The sequence below is a fragment of the Erpetoichthys calabaricus genome, chromosome 12, assembly GCF_900747795.2.
Source record: "Erpetoichthys calabaricus chromosome 12, fErpCal1.3, whole genome shotgun sequence".
Taxonomy (NCBI): Eukaryota; Metazoa; Chordata; class Cladistia; order Polypteriformes; family Polypteridae; genus Erpetoichthys; species Erpetoichthys calabaricus.
In genome coordinates, this window is record NC_041405.2 from 106,975,987 (window position 1) to 107,003,462 (window position 27,476).

Consider the following 27,476-nt stretch of genomic DNA (forward strand, 5'->3'; position numbering starts at 1 on the left):
GTTTTCTGGGTTTAAGTCCTGTGCCTGGTTGTTGTCTGAGTATGCACATTCCCCTTGCATCTGCATGAGTTTCTCTTGGTTTTCAGGATTTTGTTTCCCGTATCTCAAGGACAGGCACATTATTTAAGAAGTTATTTTTAACTTTCTTGGTATGAGTACTAGTATGGGTGTGAATGGGCCCTTCAATGGACTTGACACCCCTTCAAGTGATAGGCCTTCAATCTTAGGCCTGATCCTCACTAGATAAACTTTGATGCCTGGAACTCTCAATTATCTTAAGTGGTTTTGGCAGTCCTATATTATATTGACTCATTATCAAACCCTCTTAATCCAATTTGTAGTTGCTGGGATATACCATACATACTGTGACAACTGGGAGACATGTAGCAGACCATCATTCTGGAAACTGTTGTAATTTTATTAAACCAGGTATACTGCTCTTATTAGTTCCCCTGAGAAGATGTCTGACCTTTATAGACTGACTCGACTTTACTTTTACTGACCCTTTACTTAATTCCCTTTTTTGTTTTATGAACCACAGTGAAGCTGAATTTTTCTAGTTACAGTATGAACACCGCATCCAGGATGATTTTCAAATGTAAACAGTTAGTTTAACGTCCAATCATCTTGTATGGTTGGGGCACAGCCTGATGTTTGTGAGGCACAGTTACATTCTCAGTCATTCACACTTAAGGTGCTGTGTTCACATGCTATGGCTGATTCAACTTGTCACTTGTGTTGCTCACATTATCTGAAGCACCACCACACCCAGAAACACTGTGAGACAATTGGAAAAGTCCAAGCAAGTTAAAAAGGCCATTCCTTTGAAAGTGAAACTCGAAGTGATAAAGAGTAGGTAAACAACTGTATTTAATGAAGGGAAATGTCTTATCAGGATTTTTTTTGATGATTATAATATTAATAAACTATTTCAGTCAGTTTTCATGAAAAAGGATCATTTTTAAGGCCAGAGAATGCTAATATTTTTCTCATTAAAATGGATTGGAAATCGTATGCTTATGTTGCTAAAAATCATCTTATGAAAAGAGGTTTATGGGCATGAATTAGCTTTGTAAAGCTGGAGTGTATATATATATATATACATACATACACACTATACACGAGGGATGTTCAAAATGTTTCCGCACTTTTTTTAACTCTATTTTTTAAGAATTTCAAAACCAAATGACATCACATTTTTTTACATAGACACCTTCCTTTGTAAAGCAATTTTCCCAGTGTCGTACCAACTGTTTAATGTCCAACTACTACTCCTCCTGCCTTCACCGTTTCAAATGAAAATATAAAAGTGCAGAAACTTTTTGTATGTCCTCGTGTAGATGTATATATATATATATATATATATATATATATATATATATATATATATATATATATATTGTGACAGATAGGGGGCGCTCTCGCTCCCTTGAACCCTCGGATCAAACGCCAGACACCAGGTAAAAGTCCAATAATTGAATTTATTGTGACAATAACATGCACAAAACACCCTCCTCTCCACAATACTAATAAAGCAATAAACACTACAATACTCAATAATCATCTATCCTTCACTCTCCCAGACACGTTGCCACCCTGCCACCCAGCTCAGCTCGACGTCTGGGATCTCCCATAGTCCTTTTATAGTCCTTGACCCGGAAGTGTTTTTCTCTCTGTCCATGTGACTGTTAACACTTCAGATCAGATAAAAAACTCCTCTTCTTCATCCCGGAAGTATGTCATACCTCCTGTCGCTGTGACTAAGATGTACTTCCGGGTTATAGGGCACGTAAGAGTCTCTGGGCCTCCCTGCAGCGTCCTCTGTTGGCCCCCAAGGTATCCAGCAGGGCTGTAAAGGAAAACTCCACTGTCCATGACTCCCTGCTGGTATTCGGTGCACCTCCATGCTGCAGGGAGAGCTCCACCTGGCGGCCTGGGGGTATTGGCCGGGATAAAAAGCCAGCCATGTCCCACAATATATACATACATATATATATATATATATATATATATATATATATATATATATATATATATATATATATATATACACATACTGCGGTGGGTTGGCACCCTGCCCGGGATTGGTTCCTGCCTTGTGCCCTGTGTTGGCTGGGATTGGCTCCAGCAGACCCCCGTGACCCTGTGTTCGGATTCAGCGGGTTGGAAAATGGATGGATGGATATATATATAATATATATATATATAGTGTTTGAGAGCTAGAGGGCCCCTTTTAATGCTAAGACTTGGTCTTGGAAAAGACAGAAAATAAATAGCATACGCTGGTGCTAAAGCACAAAAGAGAGTTCCTGAGAAGGAATGACTCAGTTGTTGCTATGACTGACTGCCTCCTTCTTGTGTTTGATGACGCAAGACTAGACTTGAGGTCATTCATTGTCCAGCCTACATCCCTCTGAACTTTGAAGAGATGGAGAGATGTTGCATCAGCAATAGTGTCCCTTCTCGTCCCCAATGGTTAAGGCTTTTCAGTCTGGAACCTTCTATTTGCACATGTGTGAATATATAAGATGCAGTGAGGAACTGTGCTTGTTGTTGTGACAAGGCAGAGGTCACTAAGATCCTTGTCAGGTATCAGAAATTTAATGGACAGAGGCAACAATAAGAAGATAATGTAGTTCCCTGGGTGGAAACATCTGATATTCCACTAGAAGGCATAAGGAAAGATTGCCATATAATACTAAAGTAATTAGGCAAGTACCCACACTGCCAAATACTTTATTGTTGCTCCTTTAAGTGCTTTAGAAGATGTGCCACTGAGTCCATGTAGTCAAAGAAAAGATGTCCCTGACTTTGGTCAAAAATTACCTCAATATTGGATTTATAGATGTGTCCAGCAAGTGTGTTATTGTGTTTTTTAAGTTGATATACATTATGCTGTTACTTAAACACACATGACGCCACAACACCCAACTTTCATGTGCTGCACTTAGCACACAACATTCCAAACCATATCTTGCATTGAATAAAGATACCCTTCTTTGAAGAACTAAAGATGTCAGGTGATTTTTTTGAAGTCTGCATATTTCATCTTAGTTTAGCTGTAAAACATAGACCACACCTTGAACCAAGTTGCACCAACTCCTTTTAAATGTTACTCTATTGTAAAAAATGCAATCTTGTTTTGTTTCACATTGTCTAACTTATATTTTAAGTCTGTAATTTTATTGTCAGAGTTTTATAAAAAGTTCCTGGACTAAGGTATTAACAAAGGAGGAAGTTAATTAGCAAATTACCATTTTCAGTCATTAGGTGTCATGATTTTCCAAGTCTGATAATGTATTTTATCCATTCAGTTCTGAGTGATTACAGAATTAATGAAAATAGGCAAAATCCATTCAAAGCTAATTATTTTTCCAAAAAGGTTAAAAACAAGGAGCAGGCAATTGCTGGTGTAAGGGTTCAGTAGCTGTTAGCTTATGGATTCTTTGTCAAACGCTAGCTCGCTGTTTCTCTCCGTCGTGGAGATTAGAGACTGGCCAAGATTCTGTGACTATGTAATAGATGGAAATAGGAGAACAGAAATGGAAATGTTTGGCTACTCCTGGGTTGCTTTCAAGGGTGGTTCCCAGATAAATGCTGATGTCTATTTTAATTTCAGGATCGAGTCTCCCATCCTAACATCAGAGCTTTTCATAGCAAGTGTTTCATTTTCCCTGTATTTGCCAAAATGAAGAGTACAAATTTTGAGTTGGATTAACTGGTAACTGTAAATCATTCTATGTGAGTGAGCATGAGGAGGGCTTTGCACACACTGTGAAACAGCTCTCTGTGACCTTAAATTAGACAATCATGTTGGAAAATGAAATAAATAATCATATATTTTTAGTCAAAAATGGTTTAACTAAGCTTTGACAAAGAAAAGTTTGATGTATGAAAGATGAATTGAAAAGTGGGTAGTTATAGTACCTGTCATTCTGCATGTAAAGATACCTCTGGGTTGGGGACTTTCTCCTTTCTGAAGTACTTTACTTGTTCAAACTCTGTACTGTATACCTATTTCAGTGTTATTAATGTCAATTTTTTAATATCATCTTCAAGGTGGCAGCTGTAGCTTTTCTCACCTCATTATCGGGGGGTTGAATATCTGCCATCATCCAAATACAATTGCCGAGCTTATTGTCTGTTCCTTATGATTAAGTCAATATTGCAAACCTTTACACAAAGCCCAATCACACATCTTTGCCTCACTGCTGAAGATACATTACTTGCTGCTGCCTTTGTAAAGTAGAGATTCATCTATTGTACACAGCAAAACCAAGGAGTAAAGAAAAACTGGACCTATTGCTGGTGTACAGTCACAAGCCCTTGATCATGACTCCTTCAGCACTGCGCAGTTGGAATACGTACCTATGCAGCATGGTCACACTTTTCAGTCAGTCGTCATACGTAATCAAGATCTGGCTCTTTATTTAATCAAATTTCTTAGTTTAAAAACAACATAAAAATTCAAAGAAGTAAAATATGTTGGTCCCAATCAGCTTATAACCTACCGATATCTTGAAAACAGCTCTCTTACAGACAGTTGTAAGTAACTCTCATAACTGTCTTCTAAAGTAAAAACAACACTGTTCAAGACAACAGATGTCTAACCATAACTTGCCCTTTTTTTCCAGCCATTTTCATTTCTCCTGAGCTCATTTCAGGATAGTGGAGTGATTAGCTCCCAAGACTTAAGTTTAATTCTTTCTATGTGGAATTTGATCAATCTGACATTTTATAAGTGGATAGGAAGCATTAAATCAGCCCGGCATATGTGAGTGTGCCATGTGATGGAATAGCACTCTGTCCAGGATGGTTCTTGTCTTGTGCCCAAAGTTACTCGGATTGGCTCTAACCCTCTTTACCTATCAAACAGAAAATATAATCCAAAAAAGGTTTAATGGTTGCATAAAATTCAAGTCATTTTTGCTCCTGAATTTAAAAATCAGCTTTCAATTCAGTACCACATCTTTTTCACATATTATTTAATGTCTGTAAATGTGTGTGTGTGCATGCATGTGTGTGTGTGAAGTGTGACCATTACTGCTTCTTGCTGCCATATAAATCTTACTGAAGGCTGGTGTTTCATGGCCAAAAGACCTTCACAGAGGATTGATTGAATATAATATATTGAAGTTAGATTGATGTCTGTCTGCTCAAGACTTGTTTACGCCTGGAGACATTAACTCTTTTTGGGACTCTTTCTGTAGCCTCTCCCAACAAGTCCAACCAGCTGTTCAACCACACCAACCAGCACAATGGGTGTCACTTCAAAAGTGGATGGCTCCAACATGCACGATGTCTTCATTCTCTCTCCTGTCTCTGGGTTATATGGACCAAGGTAAGCCAAATCATCACACCTCACGTTTGGACTTGTGTTCATCTTGTTGATCTGATTGTCTGTACAACAGAGCTTTATCATGTAGTGCTTTGCTACTTTGTAAATGTACAAGGGATAACGATGAATTAAGGATGTTAATACAAAGATAAAGATTGTTTCTTGTAATTTTTTGATTCATGTGCAAGTACTAAAAAAACACTTTGCAAACTGATTTAATTAGTCTGCTGGAATTAGGTTTCATGAAAGCATTGTGGGTTTTCATTAGCTCTTCCTAAATGCTGGTATCTGTGTCCCTGAATAAAAGCATAATATATCACACTGTAGATGAAGAAGCTCTTTGAATCTCCTTATATTTTTTATAGTCATTACATATATCGTACGATTAGTGAAATATTAATATTACTTTAAATAAATAAACAAGAGTTTAAACAAAAATTAAGTTGTTCAGGCATTGCCACTTCATCCATTCATTTTGTTTGTCATTTCCCTTGACATAAATGGCTCTTTCACCCCCCTTCTGGCAGTCAGAAAGTGAAAACAAATGATCAGCTGTGCTTAAATGGAGTCACAATAATAGAGGCTGAAGCCTATCCTAGCAGCACTGGGCACAAGATAGGAATCGACCCTGCATGTGGCACCAACCCTGTTGTTTCAGTAGAGAGGAAAATTTATCAGGCTTGTCATGAAGTTTGTTTCTTCTTGACCTTGCGTTTTCATAACATGAGCAGTCAAAAGGGGACATCTACACTTGCTTTTTTCAGCAAAATTGTGGTCCATAAGCATTTTCTTGCCCAGTCCCTGTTTATAATATAATTAATTGATGCCAACTTTAGGTGTACTTTGTGCTGTGTATGCGATTTTATGCAATTTCAAATATTTTTCCTTTTTTGATAAGGGGATAATCACCCCTCTACCTCTTCTTGTGTCTTTCCGTCCAGCTCACTGCACATTTCCTCTTTAGTTATTAAAAATGATTTTTGTCTCCAGTCCTATGTTATTTTTGGCCTCAGACATAATCCCATTCTTAATTAGCATAAATCCATGCCCATTTATTTAGTAAATTTTCCCCCAGTCCACCCATTCTTCATTGTGTCTGTGTCTGGAGGTGGTGTTGCTGTTTGCCCGTTGCCACATCAGGTGGATTGAGGACAGGAAGGTAAAGGGTACTCCCTTTCTTTTTTATTGTCCACAGAAGATTTAATTCTATCAACTACTCCCACCAAGCACCCCTGGATTGATACTTTAGTGGCGTGTCCCTTTTTAGGTCTGAAAAACATTCCAGTTTTCTTGCTTTTTTCTCTGTTTCTAGCTGACATTTACGTTTCTTTTATATTATGTCTGACTTGGACTGGAATCTAGTCTTTTTATTCGTTATGTCACTGATAAGTAATTACTCGGGTTCTCACCTCTCTCTTTGTTTCATGTCCTCACACAGACAAGCTGGCCACACTACCAAAGTCTCTGAGTCCAAAGCAAGCACTCATCCAGCCTGACTAAAGTGAGAAAGCAAGTGTCTTGATTTGTACTACAAAGGAGGAAGGACATCATATTACACAGCACCGACTCTAACAATGCCACTGTTAGTAAATAGTTCAAATCATATATGTGTGTCTATTTTAACTAACAATGTTCAAGGGGAGGAAATAACTTGTAGTCAAGAACACACAAGAATTTCAGGGTGGAAATTTCACTATTAACACACACAAGCGTTTCTTTTGTTTATCCACAAAGTTGGATAGCATCAGGTTCAAAATGGCAATCTTATATAGTATATTGCCATGGAGATGATGATACTGACAGAACTTCCAGGCAATGTACCTAGCAACTTGGGGCCATATACAGCAGCAATGAAGCCACTAAATAGTGACATCCATCCAAAACAAAGATGGTGTTATGGTAAACAAAAAATACTACATTAAAATGTTATACTTTTAAACTTAATCTCCTAGGTATGTATAACACATGCTTAAAAACATCCCTAGAAAATCCAATTCTTGGCTATAAAAAATTAAAATCCTTCAAAACAATTAAATTCACTCTTCATTCATGACAGCTGGTGACAAGTTAACTAAGGGGAATCTTTGATAAATTCCGTTCACTCTGTCATGTTATCCTTAACTGTAGAACCAGTTGCATGTTCAGCCGGCCAACAGCACAGAACCTTTTCCAGGTTCATTTAGTGGAAGCTTCCCAAATGAGGAGACACATAAGGAGAGACGTTGGTGTTACTGCTTCTCTGGATCTTCTTTTCAAATGAAGTGCACTGAAAGGTTCCTAGGTCTGCATCAAACTCCTCTTTTATTTATTTATTTATTTAAATCAATCTGTAAAATGAATGACAGCCAGCTAGAGGCTTGAAATTTCTTTGGTTCAATAGAAATTGGAACAAGTGGTTTTGTTCAATGTTTCCACCTTTTCCAGTAGTTAATGAACAAAAGAAGATTCAGTGTTTTAGCAGCATGGTGGCCATGGAAGTCGGAACCCACTAAGTAGTGTATAACAACTCACCTACGAGATCAACTGGCCCTGAAAATGGTAGGCAATGGTGTGTCATAAACATACCCAGCCGTTGAAGGTGGGCTGCTACAGTACGCAAATATTCAAATGAGCACTTCGAAGGCCAAAGATGAACAGGGTTCCAGCTGAACACTTGGTTTTAAGAGACAGGATAGCGTCTTTTCCTTAATTTATGTAAAGCATTAAAAAAATGTAGTTAAATATCAAGATGCTTGTGTGTTTCCTTGCTCTTGATGAAGTCTTGATAGACTATGGCCTCCTGCAGTACAGAATTCAATATGTACGTTTTGAAAAGAACAGATGATTAATATTATTATGCCCTCATTACAAATGATACATTGCCTTGTGAAAGATAAATGGCAGATTATTTATTATTTATTAAAAGCCGAAGGTTGCAGAGTGCTCTCTCTAAATTGGTTTCTGCCATGTACTTATTGCTGCCTGAATAAGCTTCGGCCCATTGCAACCCTGAATAGGATAACAGTCTCAGTGTTGGTCTGGAAGACTGATTACTTAGGAGTGGGAGAACAGTTTCCAAAAATCTTCTGCCTTCTTACCTGCCCCTCTCTATTTAAGCAATATACATGTTGTAATATGGGAAATTACTTAAATATTCATATTTCATTTTCATTACCTGAAATGAAGTAATTATCGTCAAATTTAATAAAAGCCGTGGTGTTATTGTAGGTATAATAATTTATTTTACTGTAAAGACCTCTGCGGTGGGTTGGCACCCTGCCCGGGATTGGTTCCTGCCTTGTGTCCTGTGTTGGCTGGGACTGGCACCAGCAGACCCCCATGACCCTGTGTTTGGATTCAGCGGGTTGGATGGATGGATGGATGGATGGATGGATGGATGTAAAGACCTTGCTGCATCCTTTTTACTGCAACTACGATATGCGCTCTAGAAGAACAGCATTCATATTATTTAGATTATGTGATTTAGTCAGATATAAAAGACACAAATATATGATATGAACTATTTAGTAACAGTGAAATTTTTTGCCAGCTTGTTGCAATCAACTCTTTAAGGAAATTTACTTTAATGCACAATATTACATGAAATAGGAAATATAAGGAATAAAAAAGCTGTTTAAAAAGCTGGACATATTTAGCAAGTCTAATGAAAAATAAGCAAGTTCATTTTGGTGACAATTAATTTGAGATTTCATTTATTAATCATATTGTGCTGCTGTCAATTACCATCTTTTGAACTTGTGGAAAGGTGAAGAATGATCCACTCAGATGTCAGTGTGTGAGTAGTAATACCTCTTATTGAGAGCAAAGAACATTTAGAAAATGTCATATTGGTAACAAAGTAGGAGGATAAAGAGACCAAGAGAGCTCTTAATGACCTTGTAGGCTAATATCAATGATGTATATAGTATTGGAAAAGTGTGCATTACAGTAAATAGGATTTTAAAAAAAGATGCACCTTGTTCTGTAGACTTAAAGAAGTCTTACTACAGTATCGATTACATTTCCAATAATGTAGAAGGCACAAATCAGCTGTAACAGGGGACAAATTCAAGGAAATATTATTTTCTATTAGAAGAGCTGATGCAGTTCAGATCAATTTAGCTTGGATTAAATTTGCTCCTCGAAGCAAACATATTAACACACAATTACAAGAAGAGCTGGCAAAGTCTCTTAACAATGCATTGCAAAAAATGCCCAAATGTTAAATGTATTATGATGTTAATTTATTAAAGAATAATAAACAAAAACAATAATACAAAAAATGTGTAAATTTTACGAAGAAATCATTCTCAGAGGTGTACATTTAATCAGAATATAAAATAAATAATTAAATCTCTATAATTAAATAAGAAGAATTTAATATAAACATTTAGGAGCAAATATACAGAAAACAAGGAATAAATAACCTACACAAGAATGTCCAATAAAATGATATAAGATGCAAAAAAACAAAAATAAAACACCAAGAAAATAAACATTATTTTGCAAGATGCAAGGGGGAAATCCTAATACTAAAGCCAAAAAATAATGTTAAAATTACAAAATAACTATAGTACTAGGGTCTTGTACCGTGTTAGCCATTATGAATGTAGAGAAAAGCCAAGCAAAATGACACCTTTTATTGGCTAACTAAAAAGATTACAATATGCAAGCTTTCGAGGCAACTCAGGCCCCTTCTTCAGGCAAGATGGGGCCTGAGTTGCCTCGAAAAATAACTATACTAAAGGTACCTAAATGAAACACAATTTACAATTACAATTACAGCAATTTGCAGAAAAGATGAGCACCAAATGAAACATTCTACTTTATGTAAAGAAACCGAAAACAACAAATGGACCACTTAACTTAAACTTAGGCAATGAAGCAGGAGCCTTCTAATCATCCAAGAGTCTTTTATAGTTCTCTCAGATCGCTGTGGAGCTAAGAACTGCAGCCCCTAAAAGGGACTTGGAGAATAAAATGTATACAGGACAATGGTAAGGGATTGGGGAAAAACAAAAATAAAATAAAAGCAAAGGCAATGTGCTGTTGCTTTCCTGACAAAAGTTTATATATTTGTGTTTGAGATTTTTACTCCTTATGTGTTAGTGGGTCTTAATTGTTGTGACCACCAGAGGGCGTTGCAGCACCCCAACACAATATCACAGACACAAAGTCAATATGAATAGAAAGTTTATTCTTATAAATACCTTGTACAAAGGCTTAAACAAGGCATAAACAAACCATGATACACTTCTTTTCTTCTCTTTCTTTCTCCACACCTCCCAGACGAGATTTGTCCTTCTTCCTCCCAACTCCGACTCGTCTGGATGAGGTTAAGTGGTCTCCTTTACCTTAGACCTGGGAGTACTTCCAGTGATAGGGCATAGAAGTATTTCTAGGCCAATTAAAAGTGAAAAGTAGAGATTGTTAATCCCTTCAGTTCCTCCTGGCGCCCCCACAGGGCAGTATCATGGGACTACAGGTTCCAGCATGCCCTTCAGGAGTCTGTGTGAGAGTTTGATTATTGAAGCTTCATTGTCTAAATAGACTGTGTGAAATTGCGAGGTCCACCACACAGTCTGCATTGGTTTTTGTTTATAATCTTTTTGTTTGTCATTTTGGCTGTCTTTAAGTGTTTGCTCAGATCCAAGATATTAACAAAGTTGTGACATCAAGGGTTTGATGCAGCCAGAAAATGCAAAGGGCACAGCTATGTATGTTTGCATATGATGCCATTGCAATCATTTTAATTGATATAAACATGGGATCTCCTCTGACCCTTTTTAGAAGGGTTTTTGGTGTATTTTTTATCAGGGTAGCTCTAGAGCCTGTAGGGGTTTTATAGCATCATGTGCTGAAAATGTCTTTGATATTGTCTCAAAATGTCTGTTAAAATTTCAGATAAAATTTTAAACTAATAAAAATGCTAGGTTTCCATATTTGCAGCATTCCTAACATTGCATTATTTTCCATACCAAATACCCTTTATATTAAATCTTTTGATAGCTTGTTCCCTAGACTAGTAAGAGTGGGGTTGAGTAATATGATTGGAATAAGATGTACAGTAACTTTGTATTTTTGACATATATGTAATTAATTAATTCATTGTTACGTAATTTATAAAACTCAATAAAATTATTATAAATAAATGCCCTGGCAACCTCCTTCTGTGTGTTAAGAGCTCATATTGTTTAAAGAGGTTGATCAATGTTGGATAAACATTAATGTGCTACAAACAGAACTTATTAAAGTGTGACCTATTTCTGAAATCATTCTATATAATAACATTTCACAACACTTTACATCACTGTTTTTTATTACAGTGTAATTACACTGCAATTACTCATTAATTACTTGCATAACCATAGTGTAACTAAGCATTATTGTAGTGTAATTGCTGAGTAAATTAAGTAACAGCATAGGCAGCTAGAAACGTCTCATTCTTATCTCATACCTGACTGTGTATACCCTTTCAATTATTCAAGATATACACTATTTTCATGAAAATTGTTATTTGCTGTAAAAAGGAAGCAAGTCTTAAATAATGATGGTAATTTGAAGGAGAAACATCAGTAAATATAAGAAAAAAGATCATAACCAAGAATCCATTTTATCTATCGTCAAACCCTAATTGTAAATCAAAAATCAAAGCAAAAGGGGATCTGTTAATACTAATAAAGCAAAAAACAACAACTAGAGATTTCTTTTGAATTATCCACAAACATGGATGATGAAGGGTCACCACAGGTGACCTTTCAACTCATCGCATAAGTGATGTCAGGTGCTGTGACCTCTGATATCATGCTCCTGGCAAATAGAAATGCATCCTAACAATGGAACTTCTAAAATGGTGACATGCATTAAAATTAAGATGTTGTCAAAATAAGAAACAAAAAATTCATAACATTCTGAAAACATTTTAGAAAGTAAGCAAGGTTGGAAATTAATTCTGTGATCCAGAAAAACTGTAATTGCATTAAAAAAAAGGTTCAGAAAAACTTGTTATAAAGTGTATGTAATATGTATGTAAAATGTAATAAAGAATACCATTTATAATAATAATAAAGTCCAGTTCCGGTAGTCTTCATATTCTCAGAGGAAATTTTTTACAGATTTGTTACTTGGTAGTTAGGCAATTAATTATTGAGTCATCTCACTGTAATAATAATAAATATTTTTGCATCTCAAAGCATTTTACCTAGTGAGTGGGGAGCCAATTCAATGAACACCAATGTTTAACATCCACCTGGATGATGTGACGGTAGCCATTTTTGCACGAGTTTGCTCACCGCACATTAGTTGTTAGGTGGTGATCGGGTGAGAGATAGTTAGTCAATTAGAGAAAAGGGATGATTGGTGTCCAAAAATGACTAGGCTGAATTGGGCAATTTAGCCAGGACATCAGGATACGCCCTACTCTTTACCAAAGATTCCCAGTAATCTTTTATGACCATAGAGAGTCAGGACCTCTATTTTACGTCTCATCTGAAGGACGGTGCCATTTTTCAGCACACTGTCCTTGTCAATGCAATGGGGCACTAGGATGCACATTCAGTGCCGCTGATGGCCTCACCAACACCTTTTCCTGCAGCAACCCAAGCATTTCATGGATGGTCTCCCATCCAAGTATTGGCTGGGCCTGAACAAACTTAGCTTCAGGTGGGTTACCTGTTCTGAAGTCCATACAGCATGGCTGTTGAGATAACGGTTTTATCAATAAAGTCTTTATAATGTTTAAATCTATTAATACTAGATTTGGATCGTCATTTCTGTTAATATTGACAGAAATATTGTTTTCTATATTAATAATGATGTATTTAATCAGAATATGACATAACGTTTTTGTAACTTGCCATTAAACAGGGAAGAGATGGGCATGATGTCATGTGATGACATTACAAAGTACAATATGGGGAAATCTGGAATGAAGGGATCTGAATCACCTAGTTACTTCCTGGACCACGAAAGTGGGAAGTACTATACTCTTGTGGAAGGGGAAGGCATCCCTTTGGGACCAGAATATGAGCGAGGAAGGTCAACAGGTGTGCGCAGACGGGAGAAGACACCAACACATGGTACGGCAGGTATTTCTCATTTTCTTGGCTTTAAATTCAAATATTTATACCGTTCATCATAAATATAGGTACAACATGTGGTTCAGTTTGGTGAATAAGAGTTATATTCCTGAGAAAATCTTAATTTTTAAATGAGAGAAATATAGCCACTTAGGTTAAAGATGAAATACCGTTGTCAAATTGGGAGTTGGGACTTAATCCCCAAATCTGAAAGTTCAATGTTTTTATTGTTAGACCTGTAAAAATGTTTACATAATCAACAAAAACATGGCTATTCCATAATATCAAAAGCAGAGGTTGCATACATCCAATAATATCAAATACCACAACAACTCTCAAGTTCATATCTACTTACATCTAGTTGTGAAAAACCTACATTAAAATTGTATACCTCACCGCAGCCACTAAACACGGGTGATAACTTACAGGACTTAAAATACCTTAAACGTTACTCCATAGCATACCCTAAAATCAATTTACTATAACAAAAAAGATACATACAAACAGTTACAAAATAAAAAAGTAACTTTTTGGTCAAGTAATTATTTTAATTCCAAATGCATTGTAATTCATTATTTGTATAGCATAAATATTATGGCTTTAAAAAAAACACATGTAAACAGGTTGTGTTGTAAGTATAAATGTATAAGGCCAACTTACAGCAAGTTGCAAATGTTATTATTTAGGCAAATGGTGTCAAGATTTTTAGAAAAAAGAATGACTCCGTTTTGTTGACTTAGTAGATTAAGATGATTTCATATACTGTATAGCTATGACTTTGCTGTCTTCTGTGAATCATTCACACTAATGTGCAACTTATACAGTAGCAGTCTTCTAATCAGATATGATGCCTTAAACAAATTGTTTTACATTCATAGATCTGTCCTTTTTCTGAAATTGCTTTATCCAATACAATACATGGTTATGGGATGCCTGAGTCTGTTCCAACATTACAGAACACAAGTCAGGAACAGACCTGGACATTCAAGGGGCGCACACACATTCACTCTCACTAATTCCATCTGCAGCTGCAGAGGAAACTGGACTACAGGAATGTCACATGGACATTGAGGGAAAGTACAAATTGCACATACAGTATACAATTACTACTGAGTACTGTACCTGGGTCCCCAGACCTGTGCATCTACAATATTAGCCACTGTGCAAACATGTTCAGGAAGGTGTTATTTCACATCAAGAGTGATTTGCTCCCCAACAACCAGCATTGTGTCAAATTCAATGATTAACATCTGTTTTGGAAATGAAACATTACATTTATGTACAGCCTTTTCTTACAGCAAAGGTCATATCTATGTCAACAATGTAATCATTCTTGTCTTATACATTCACATTACACTGTCTTGTGATTTGCTTAAGGTCTACTTGTCGATTTAATTCTAGGATTTCAGATATGAATATGAGGTACAGTACTTAATATTTCTCTTCTGCGGTTTTAGACACTGCTGTTCAGGTGGTCCAGCTTTGGTTCCATGCAGGCACATTCTCCTTGTATTCATGTTGTTTTCCTGAAAAGTCTTTAAATTTGTAGTTATTGCTTACAGGTTTGACAAACAATAAAACAACACTCTGTTATGGGTGGGCTCAGGTTTGAACCTATAGCTGGTAGATTAGGCTGTAAAACTACACAACCCGTAAATAAGGTTAAAAAAAATAGTGGGTGAATAAAAAGACAGGTACATTTTTATCAGGAATTAATGCCTGATTTATGAGAATCATTTAATGCACCCCAAATGCAGTGGCTTACTTAGAACAACAATACAGTACACATACTCTATGTCTCCGCTTCAGTAATCATTTCTAAAATATCCAATTGATCCGATCAAATGCCAGTTTCCAATTTGATTACTTGGTCAAAAAATTAAAAGTGAAATGAGCTAAGAAATTATGAAAACTGGAGATCACTCACTATCAGAATGTGGCATAAAGTACGGTAAATGAAGGAGGGCATCTGCACAACAAAAACTGAACCTGAAGCAATAAAAGATAAGGTAAGTAAGGGTGAATAAATATTACATTGGGAGAAAGATGAAATTGTGTTTAACAGCACATATTGTACTTGTCTTTCCCTATTCAGAATCAAAGGGATTCTTGGAATACATTCTGACATGTACTTCCATTCTTCTCTTTTCCTATTGCAGATGAGTATGCTAGGATCTCTCTTTGAATCATCTGCAACAGACACTGGTGCAATAAGAATATTTCTCAAAACTGAATCATTAATCACTCAGACAGTGATGATTACTGATTTGGACAGTGTTCATTACAAATTCTATACATAGAGTACATCTCTCTCTCCCCGTTTAGTTATATATTAGTTTCTCCTATGTAAAGAATGTTTGCACATTATTTACAGATGTAACTCTAGCATGACTTGAACACAATATGCAACATAGACTAATCTAAATCTAAAGCTGCTGACATACTGTACAGTATATTCATGTTCATACCTGCATCTAATAAAATTATGGATGTCACAGGTGCTCTGCATATATCCTATCTCTCTCACTTTTTCTCTCACTGTATGTTTGGGGTGCATGAACACAGCCATTATCCAAATCTAGTATGGCACAATTAGAGGAAGCCTTAGCCTTTCCCTACAGTACAGGTTTCAAAAGAAGAACCAATCCAGGATTTAATATCAAATCCAACAAAGGACATATTCAATCACAGTAGGAACATTTAGAGACACTAATGAGTGTGCCTCTCACATTGTCAGGAAGCCAATGGGAACAGAGAGAAGACATCCATACTTTACAGAGAGAAGGGCTGGGGCAGGGAAATAAATGAACAGATTACATAACAAAATCTGTTGCTATATTATACTTTTCTAGTTCAGGGTTACTGTTCCTATCTAATTGGTATAGTGGCCCACCTATCATTATATAACTGGAAAACTTTGTTGTCAAGTGTCAAAGCCTTTCTCCCAACCATCTCTTATTCTTTTTCCTTTCTATCTCCTGGGAACACTACATCTCTTGCACAACCTCATCTCCCAATTCTAATCGGAATGGACAATTAGCAGTAGACCTAAATTCCTCCTAAAGGTCGTTTCAGGGAAAATTATTAAACTCTTCTGGGGTTCAGGAACACTACTGAAGGTCCCCGAATCATTCTACTAGAACATCTTTGGGTTTCCTCAGGTTTCATTTCCTGGAAAATCTTTTCTGTTTATCTGAATGTCCATGCTAACATTTTTCTGTAAAGGCTGCAGCCTCCCACCTGTCTCACATAGGCCTCTCCTATTACCCGCCTATTGGCCTGTGGGGGATAATTTATCTGTCAGTTCCTGTGGGCTTTACGTATTCTTATAACCATGGAAAGTCTACCTTTGGGGATCTCTTTTGCAAGTATACTTCCAAACCCCAAAGGGGAGTTTGTTTTTGAACATTTTCAAGTCCATTTAATTGTCCTGTTCCACACCTCTCAACATTCAACTCCTTGTCAGGAGAGATTCCATAATCAGACTGATGATACAGTTAATAGATTCAGAAGAGAAATGGGGATCATTAGTCCAGGATTAAAACCCTTTGGTTACCCATATTAGAGGTTATGCATCATGATGTAGAATCATTCAGGTACCCAATTGTATTTTGTATAATATGACGACAAATATACAACTGCATCTCCAGAGAGATAGTTGTCCACAGAGGCCATGGAAAAGACTGTTTCAGGCATCTGTGACTGTCATACACATGTTGTGTTAGAGATTGGGCTAAGGACACAAATGACCAAAGTCATTCCAGTGATTCTGGCAGCCATGTGCAATAAGACCTTTCTGTTAATAAATGGCTCCAGATTAATTTGCCATGTAAGACCATATAATGAGAGACTGAGAATGAGGCAGCTCTTTAATGTATTGTAGAATGGTCAGTGCGGCTGTGATAAATAACAGAGTTAGCCTGTTCTAGTAGGTGATTTTGTCTCACACCATAAAATCCACTGACCTGGCAGTGTGCCATTCAAGAATGCTGTCCAACCATGTCCATTAAAGGTAAGCCATATGTGCATACCTGACCATGCTGCTCTTAGATACCTATTTTAAATTAAACTGAACCCCCTGTTGTCAGTTTGTCTATGTAGAATTAAATAAAGCACATGTATCACATATCATATGCTCTAATATTCAATCATATAGCCTTATCATGATGGCATCAGTTAAATAGAGACAAATGAATGTAGCAGGAATTTCATACCCATACATTTGCTTCACTGACACATTACATGAATTGTATTCTGCACCTTCAACACATTTTCATATACTGTATAGGATTTATGGCATGGCTTAAGGTCACTCGGGGTCTTAGTTCACGAGTCTAAAAAATGTGTAGAGGAGGAGTAAAACTGTTTGTGGATTCAGGACACTTAGTTTTCAGATCCTGCTTTGAATTTGACCTAAGTTTATTACTTACCTTTATAAATAATAAAAAACAAAGCATTGCAACTGAATGCCTATCCCTGATTCTAGAACTTCTGACAATCTTGTTGTGCCCCTCACTAATCTACACTCCATGGGTGACAAGGCCTTCAGCTGTATAGCGCCCAGACTCTGGAATGACCTACCGAAATTAATCAGGTCAGCTGACTCCATGAATTCTTTTAAAAAACAACTCAAAACTCATCTGTTCAACAACAACAACATTTATTTATATAGCACATTTTCATACAAAAAGTAGCTCAAAGTGCTTTACATAATGAAGAAAAGAAAAATAAAAGACAAAATAAGAAATTAAAATAAGGCAACATTAGTTAACATAGGCTTTTTTTCTCTGAATTCACTGTCGTAATCTTCTTTATTAATTTATCTGGTTTGTACAATGTTATATACTGTATACCCTACCGTTCTTTCTTATATTCTGTAAGTGCCTTGAGCATGGGAAAGGCGCTATATAAATAAAATGTATTATTAGAACTTGTTCTGTTCACACCCCCAAACCCACTCCCAGTTCATTAGGACTTCAGCTTCACAGATATTAACCTGCATGGTTGTAAAGATAAAACACTCTGAGCTGCAGCCAAGGTATCCTAGGCCGGCAAGGAGAAATTTGTTATGGAAAGACTCCAAAGTAGTAATTGCTTCAGAGGGCAAGCTTTAACTTAACTGATCTGCATGATTTCCATATGTGGCTGCTAAGTAAAGTTGATCCACTTTTCTTTCTGATGATGAATTATTGGTCTTTGGGCTTCCTTCCAGGTGACCTCAGGCCAGTATCCATGCCAACAGACTATAGCTGGATGGGAGAGACGAAGGAGCCCAATATGTATAAAAGGGGAAGCAGAGGTGGGTGTTTGCACTTCATACAGGATACGCCACACAAGGCACACACATCCTAAACAAAAAACTTCTAATCTGGTCTTGCAAATGTAAATTTTATTTTATGCTATGAATGCATTTATTTACCTGTCTTTCTAATTTTTATATGAAAAGTTGCAGAAGTAGGTTATAAATGGAGAGTGATGGATTAGCGCTTTAGAAATGTACACATTATTATATCTGACAGCTGATAATATTTAATGCATTTATTATCTGCAACATATATGTATCTTAATACTAGTGCCAGAACTGGAGTACTTCTCTGCCTATGAAAACAAATTGTGACCTGTACTTTTACACTTGCTAAGGTATTCCTAAGAAATGGAATTCTTCTATTTTGAAGCTTAATAAGTAATATTTTAAGCAGCATGTGTTAGTGGATGTTTCTGTGTACACATTTTCAATCCTAGACTCAGTAACTGAATGATGGTTTGGTATTATACTACAGGTAATGAGTTAAGGAATAATATATAAATGAATAATTGTCTACCTGTTTTTTTCCTTGAATGTAGTAAGTTTTTTATTGGTCGTTTTACAAAAAATCAACCACAGATCTCACCTAAAGTTCATTACCCCCTAAGATAATAATAATACTACACCAAAGAAAAAACAATTTACAAGTACCTTTTTATGATTTACTATGTGGAACTGTTACTTTTAAAGAGGTGGGTAAACACTGAGTTACCAAAGCATATAAAGGATATCCTAGTAGGGAGAGCACCGACTTACTTGGTGTTTGTGGCGGGGGTCTGGTTGGTTTGGTTGCATACGCTGATAGCACATTGCTGCACCCACCACACGACAGACCACCCGGATTGGAACCTGAGTGCAGCGGGTGACACCTCAGCACCAGCTGGACTGCCAATCCTGCCACCAACCCCCAAGTTTTTCCTGTATACTGGAGGACCTGCTTGCAATTGCAGGTTAAGGGCCTTGCTCAATGGCCCAACAGAGAAGAGTCACTTGTGGCATTTACGGGATTCAAAGTGGCCGGGGAGAGGGAAGTCTGGGCATCTCTGCTCAAGCTGCTGCCCCCGCGACCCGACCTCGGATAAGCGGGAGACAATGGATGGATGGATGGAAACTGGCAACCTTCCAATTGCTGGCGCAGATCCCTAGCCTCAGAGCCACCATCCCACCTATGACTTGCTTAGTGCCAGTCAAAATAGAAGACTGCTGACAGCCTTCCTGGGTGTGCTCTTCAAATGTCAAATCAGTGTGTAGTATAAAATTGATAGATGTAAGAATTTAATCGTAAGTTCATTAATTATTGCAAAAACAAATAAAATTACTTTTTAACATAATTATGTTCTTTGCTCATCAATGACACCATTATTGACAACACTTCAGAAGTATACCCACTGCAAAGCAAACACACATCCAGCCTGAATTAAAAAATAAAATTCAGAAATGCAGGTTGCCCCCAAGATGTTATGGTGGTGGTGCTGACATTGTGGTGTACTGGTTCTTCCTAGCTTCAGGAGGCTGGTTTCAAACTCTATCATTGTTATAATTTACTTGTTTTCTTGGAGTAATCTGTGTGGCTTTGCTTGCCACATTTGACTAAGAATGAGCAAGTGAATAAGTGAGTACGAGTGTATGTGCCCAGTGATGGAGTGGCACTGACACCCTATTCAGGGTTGGTTTCTAGAGTAGTCAGGCTCTACTCTGACTTTCTGTGACTTTGAATTGGAATAAGTGAGTATAGAAGATAAGGGAATGGATTGCTAGATGAAGTGTGTGGTTGACTATTGAATTTCATGCTTTTTATATATTTTTCATGAGCTCTTCTTCATCTTAAAAAATAATCTTTATTTCTATTCTGATATTTTCTTATCTAAAGATTCCATTTTTGTTATTTATTGTAATTTTTCCTCAGTGAGTTGAAGACATCATTAAGAGCTAAGGTCGCTCCTTGTAGGCCCCAAACTATCCAATTTTGGATAAACTTTCTATCAATTATGTGTGATTCTGTCTTTATTATTTTGGTATTTGATCCATGCTTGAAATAAGAAAGACTTTGAATTTTGATTTTGCATTACAGGTTTTGACAATCGATTCTTCTCTCCTGGTTTTGACCTCAAATTTTTTGTTTTTTTGACCTTGTTATTCTCCTAGTCCAACCATTCAAATCTCTTAATCTTCTCTAAGAGATAGTAGATTAACATCATATTTTTAAATGGTTGGCTGAATCCACTGACTAATATTGCAGAAACATTTTAATTAGCACAAACAAGTTTTTCTTCAACATAACTTGAAAGCTTTGCTGGTACTGTAGTGCAGACTGGCCATTTTAACGCATCTTCACAAAACTCTTTTTTAAATAATTCTTTATTTAGTCTTTCTCACTTTTCTTGGGGTCGACAAACAAGATTATTCAATACTACCACAATCCTAATCTTCCATAAATAACTTATTTGTACACTACTTAGAGTGAGAGAGGTTAGGAGAACATGCTGATACAGCGCATTGCTGCACCCACCACATGACAAGCCACCCCAGGATCCCAGATTAGGACCCGAGTGCAGCAATACAATGGGTGACACCTCAGCACCACATTAGTTCAGATGGAATGCAAACAGAGTGAGGTTTTTTATGATGGCTGGAGTGCCAATTCTGCCACCAAGTCCCAGATTTTCCTTGCAGGTTGGAGGGCCTACATGCAGGGCTGGATGCAGATTAACGTCATACCCAGGACAGAGCAATTGCAGGTTAAGGGCCTTGTTCAAGGGGCCAACAAAGTAGAGTCACTTTTGACGTTTACGAGATTCAAACTGGCAACCTTCCGATTGCCAGTGCAGATCCCTAGCCTCAGAGCCACCACTCTGCTGTCTACTTAACAGACTCATTAATCCAAGTAATCCTAAATGAATTACAATAGTAATCCACCCAACAAGCACAGAAAGCCAAGCATTCACAATTGAGATGTTAGTCAACAGGCTTCAGTGAAACCTTGGAATACTGTACTTCTTGTTGTTGGGAATGCCTGGCAAAGATGTGTGTTCTAGTGGATACTGTGTGAACAAAACGATGACCAGGAAATGGAGGTGGCAGAAGGAGCTGGCAAACTTGTACACACTTACTGAAAGAAAGCCAAAACACAAAACAAAAGGCAAAGTCAAATAAATAAGTAATATGTCCTAAGACAAACTGGGATTCTTTTCAATAATTATCATTAATGTTCTTTGGTTTTTTTTTTTTTTTTTAGAATTTATCCAATGCTTGACTGACAAGCTGCTGTGCACCACCCTCATGTACAGTAAATAAAGAATGATAACCCAATACGTAATGTGTCTTTAGTGTCTTGTGGCCAATAATGGGCATAATGACCATAAAAAATATGGCCACAGTCATAAAAAACAAACACAAAATAACGTCAGACTGAAAACAAAATGGTATGGTCGTGACATCAGCAAGCAAATCAATGCAAAAAATAAGCAATGAAATAATCTAGTAAAAAGTCCAAAAATGAAAAGGCGATACATCTGAGGGAATATCAGGCTTCATCTTACTAGAGTATACCGTTTATTGAATCTGTAACGTTTTGTCATTACTATATAAAGGATTTCATGTCTCAGTGCAGAAAGACATGTTATCAGAGGTCCCAATTTTTACCATAAATTCTTGTCTCGTATGTAATTTACTTAACTGGTACACTGAGGGGCCACTTCATTAACAAAACCTGCCCAGTCCATGCAATTGACTTTGCAGTCGGGAACAGTGAAGTTAAAAGGAAGTAAATAGATAGACATTACAGATTACATGTATGAGCAATTCAGAGCGAGAATAGTCAAGACTAAACATTTTAGGGTCCTTTATCATCAATGATGTGACTCAATCATAGGCAGCAAAATGTGCAGGTACTTCAGATCTTTCTCTTTTAAAACACATATTGCTGGCAGTAGACACATTTCACCTATCACCTAATTCCCAAATGGATAGATAAGTGGCTTCATTAGCTGAGAGATCAGCAAAATGGTAAAAAATATATTGCTTTGTAAATATGATGATTAAATCATGTGAGCCATGCCTCTCTCCTTTTTCTTTTAATATTATTATTATTTTCTGATTTCTATATACACCTTTCATTTTTATAATTCAATTAATGATAAAGAAAAGGACAAACTAATTGCAATAATAATAAAAATGCAAGAAAAGCAGGATTCTCTACTTGCAATGCTGCTGATGCTAAATAATAATTATACAAGGAGAAATCAAACTCATGAAAATTTAATATAATATTACTGTGTAACCTACAATAGTTTATAACAGTTACCGTTTTTTTCTCTTGTTAGCACCGTTTTGTTTTTTTATTTTTTTTCTTGGCCTTGCTGTGCTCTACATATCAATAGACTGTCACAAGATTTTTTTTTAGCAATTTCTGACTTTATATTTCTAGTTCCTTTTTCTAAGATCCTTCTAATAAGCTGAATCTTACCCTATGTTACATTTATGGATAGAAATGTATTGAAATAGTGAATTTCTCTAATTAGGCTAGAACAGTTGCACTGTCAACATGATCTATTAAAAAAAAAGTTGTGTCAGCCTGTGCGCTTTTTCCTCTTTTAGTATGTCGCGAGAAATGGAAAGTGACCTGCCAGCAGGAGAAATGTTACAGAAAGCCAAGTAGTCCCCAAGGAGCATTTGACTAAAATGACAGGTAGTTTGGAGGAAAAAACATAAACAGTGAAGCTGACCAACAATTCAAGCACATATTCCTGTTCTGGTTGTCAAAAAGCTTTTCTGCTGTCAGTCAAATCTTTGACAGTGGACTAAAATGATTTGATTAATTTGAAGTACTTACGAAAGAATTTTGCACATGTAAAAATAAGTCTGCATGATGCTGGGGTTATTGGTATTTCCACAGCTATTGATTCCTCCGTACAGCCTTTAAAACTTAAATGTCACCAAAGATCTTCTCTACTCCATTTTACCACTCCACTCAATTTCCCATTATATTTCATATCTCACACCTTGACCACCCATTAGCTTTCCTGTCTCTTTCCTCAATGACACCTGCTACTGACAATCCACAATCTTTCCTTTCCAGTTCTCTGCCACATTTGTTACCAACTGTCCTTCATCTTCTGTCTTACTTCCAGATCACTGTAAAATGACCAACTGTGAGTTGCTCTTTCATTCCCCTACTTCACCTTTCACATCTATAAGTATTCAGAGCAATTCACGTTCTGCACGTGATTTAATTTTAAATGGATACATTTGTCATTTTTTCCCATCAATCTACACTCAATAACCCATAATGGAAGTGAAAACATGTTTTAAAATGGTTTGCAAATTTTTAAAAATCAAAAAGTGAAAATTCTCATTCATATAAGTACTCACATCCTTATTTCAGTGCTTTGGTAGCAATTGCAGCTTCGTGTTTTCTTGGGTAAGTCTATACAAACTTTGCACACTTGAATGTGGACAGTTTATCTCACACTTAATACCAAAAACATACGTTTTTCTGTCTCACTCCCCAGCCACACTAGATACAACCATCCATCAGTTTCTTTTGCACACTTTCTGAGCACATTTGATATTAACTATCAATAATCTTCCCTGTCACACTAGATGACCACACTAGATACCAACCACTGATTGGTTTCTCTATCTTACTCTGTAACACTAATATTTACTGTCTATGGTTTGCCCTTTTTACTCTCTAATAAAACTCTGTACCAAGTAACCATCATCAATCAGCTTCCCTGTTTCACTCCCCTAACCACATTTAATACTGACTGTCCATCATTTTTCCTCGTCACTCCCTGTCCGCCCTTGATTCTAACCACCAGATTGTCTTCTCTATCCATTTTTTATACTGAACAGCTCTCAGCAGACATCACACTCCATCCTCCACATGTGACTTTGACTATTCATCAGCTGTTCTCTCTCGCTCCACCACTTCATATTGAGCTTTCACTCACTGGCTACAGTCTACAGCATACCAATTACTTATTAGTGGTCCTATCTCACTTTCAGACTTGAATTTATACTAACTACCCGTTATCCTTCTTGTCTCAATCCTTTACCCCACCTGATACTGTCCACTGCTCAGTGTCCTTCTTTCACTCCCTGACCATAATCAACATCGGCTCCTCCTGACAGTGTTCGCTTCTTTTGAGATCACCAGATGTTATAGCCTAGAATAGAAGAAGCAGGCTTGTGTCTGTCAAACACATTTTCATGACATCTCCACTCCACATGTTGTCTCCTTTCTCTATTGTAATGCAATGCTCCTCTTCTCTCCCTCTTCCCTGATGTCCTACTGCAGCTCAAAGGGCTGAATTACACTCCCTCTTCTTCTTCTTCTTCTGGTTTCTGTAGATTCATCATTCTCATAGTCATCCTCATTCTGTCTTTTCAATTACTTGACCTGCTTTGTCTGTGTTGTTTTTCTTTTTGTTACCCACACAAGTATACAATGTAGGAAGGCGTTATCCATAACAATAGAAAAGACAGGGTTTCATTATCACCAATTTGAATATTGTTGGCATCTGTAGTAATAACAAAAACATTGTGTTACTTTTTAAGGTGCACTTTTAACCTGTTTTCCTTTTTTCTTTTACTCTTTTATTTCAAAGTAGAGTCTGCATCCTGTGTGTATGTAGGATATGTCAAATGTTTATTATTCTAATGATAATATTTTTTCCCTGAGCCCCTTCAGGAGTGTCATTTTTTGAAATATGATATACAGTATAAGAGTACTGTGGGAAAGGATATGAGTTTGTCATCTACTGGGAGTTGCATTTATTTGAAGAAAGCATGGAAAAATCCACAAGGGCGCAAATCTGAGAGACAGTTAACTTTCAATCCCTAGGCATTAAATTTCCATTTATTATGTAAGGCTCAATCAATAACATTTTAGAATAAGCATTTAAATTGAGGAAGCAGGTTATCCCCCCTCTTTTACTCCATTTATCTTTATTCATTTATTAATTTATCTATTTACTTATTTTTACTAGCATAAAGTTTTACACTGTTGGCCTAAATCTTTCTCAGGGGTAGGGGTTGATTTGTTCTGAACCTTTTTTATTTTGTAAAACTTGAGTTATGTGTATGGAATGTTATTTGACTTTATTAAAATCATTAAAATAATATATATATATATATATATATATATATATATATATATATATATATATATATATATATATATATATATATATATACAGCTGATGTTTTCAGTGTTACTTTTTTGATCAAATTGTTTAGCAAAGTAAAAATAAGCTATAGGATATTGTTTGCCTTGGTTTGCCTTTGTTGTTTCAGGCAACTACTTTGGCCACTTGTGCTCCTTGGACCTTATTTTTGTGACACAATGTGTTTTCTAAAAATAAATCTTTTGTATTTGTAAAGATTCTAAGTTACCCTTTGTATGACTAAGTGGAGTTTGACAGCTATTCCCCATCTAGTGGCCATTTTGAGTAGTTTTGGAATTTACGTGCTTGGGAGCTCTTTGGTTCATAACAAAAATGCAACTTTTATCAAAGCTGTGACTTCAGTGTTGTAGTATGCCCTGAAGGTGTGTTCCCCTTTTTACTTTCCCATCCCTCTCCCATTACATGAGTGCTGTATATATTAGTTGATGTTGCTCAGTACCATAGCAAGATAGCTTGCATCTGATACCAGAAGTATTTTAAAAGAAGGAATTGGGTTTTGGGTGGACTCCTGGACAGCACCTGGTAAGAAGAATATTCTGCCTACACACAGCTGAACAGACCAGGGGACTCATGTGTAAATGGTGCGTGCGGACAAAAATGTTGTGTTCACCCATTTCCACACTCACTTCAAGATGTATAAAAACTAAACTTGGCATAGATCCACACACATTTTCACAGTAGCCTCACACTGTGTGTATGTAAGTTTTTCATCAGTTTTGCAACCAGAAGGCACCTAGCATCAAAGCAGTGCTACTGTTTCTGTGTAGTGTCCCTTTCTTTTTTAGATTTGCATCCACGATGCAAGATTTATCATTGATATAGAAATTAATTGCATATCGTTTACAAATTTAATTCACTTGATTATAATCATTCTGTAACAATATACTGGTGCACAGAATGGCCAAACTATTCCAACTAACATAACTACTTCAGCGTCGTTAGAATACATCGCAAATGGAAGAATTAGAAGAGAGCGCATATTTATAGATGGTGATGATGACTGGCTTATAAGTTGATTTCGATTTCCAAGTGTTATCCTATTGAAGCTGTGTGCTGAAATGGCACCGGCTTTACAAAGTCAGACTTTGAAGAATTCTGCTCTACTTGCTCCTTTGCAAGTTCTGTCCACCCTAAGGTTTTTAGCCACAGGAGCTTTTTAATGTGAACTTGCTGACCGATTGGGTATTTCAAAATCATCATTGAGTTTTGCTATGCCAACTATATGGGATGGAATTATTCGCTTGTAATCCAGATATTTAAGATTTCCTAACATTGTGGTTGAACTGGGAAACATCAAAGCGCAATTCACAGTAACGTCCAGTTTTCCAAATGTAATCGGAGCAGTCAACTGCACACACATTGCTATTGCAACAGCGCTGGACAAGTTACATCAGCCAAGGATGAATCACCAAAAGAATGAGTTGGCATTACATCATATATAGCAGGAAATCCTATAAAAATAGCAACTCTGTACAGTCATGTGCTTTTGCCAACTAGTGTGGCAAAAGGCAAGCAGCCCTTTTAAAGATAGCAAGTCACCTCAAACAGCCATATAAAGAGCAGAGAATGGATCTGTTGTGGGCTCG

The 27,476-nt window shown here is 36.7% G+C and overlaps 1 protein-coding gene across 4 annotated transcripts in view; it reads left to right on the plus strand.

Moving 5' to 3' along the window:
- si:ch211-26b3.4 (connector enhancer of kinase suppressor of ras 2) overlaps window positions 1–27,476 on the plus strand; it is a 597,975-nt gene that overhangs the window by 391,421 nt on the left and 179,078 nt on the right. For 2 of the 4 annotated variants that reach the window (XM_051935079.1, XM_051935081.1), the window contains 3 exons: window positions 5,211–5,341; window positions 13,184–13,404; window positions 18,608–18,694. In XM_051935079.1, coding sequence (XP_051791039.1) covers window positions 5,211–5,341; window positions 13,184–13,404; window positions 18,608–18,694 — 439 coding nt within the window. The remainder of the gene's footprint in view (window positions 1–5,210; window positions 5,342–13,183; window positions 13,405–18,607; window positions 18,695–27,476) is intronic. The other 2 variants (XM_051935080.1, XM_051935083.1) reach the window with 1 other exon arrangement.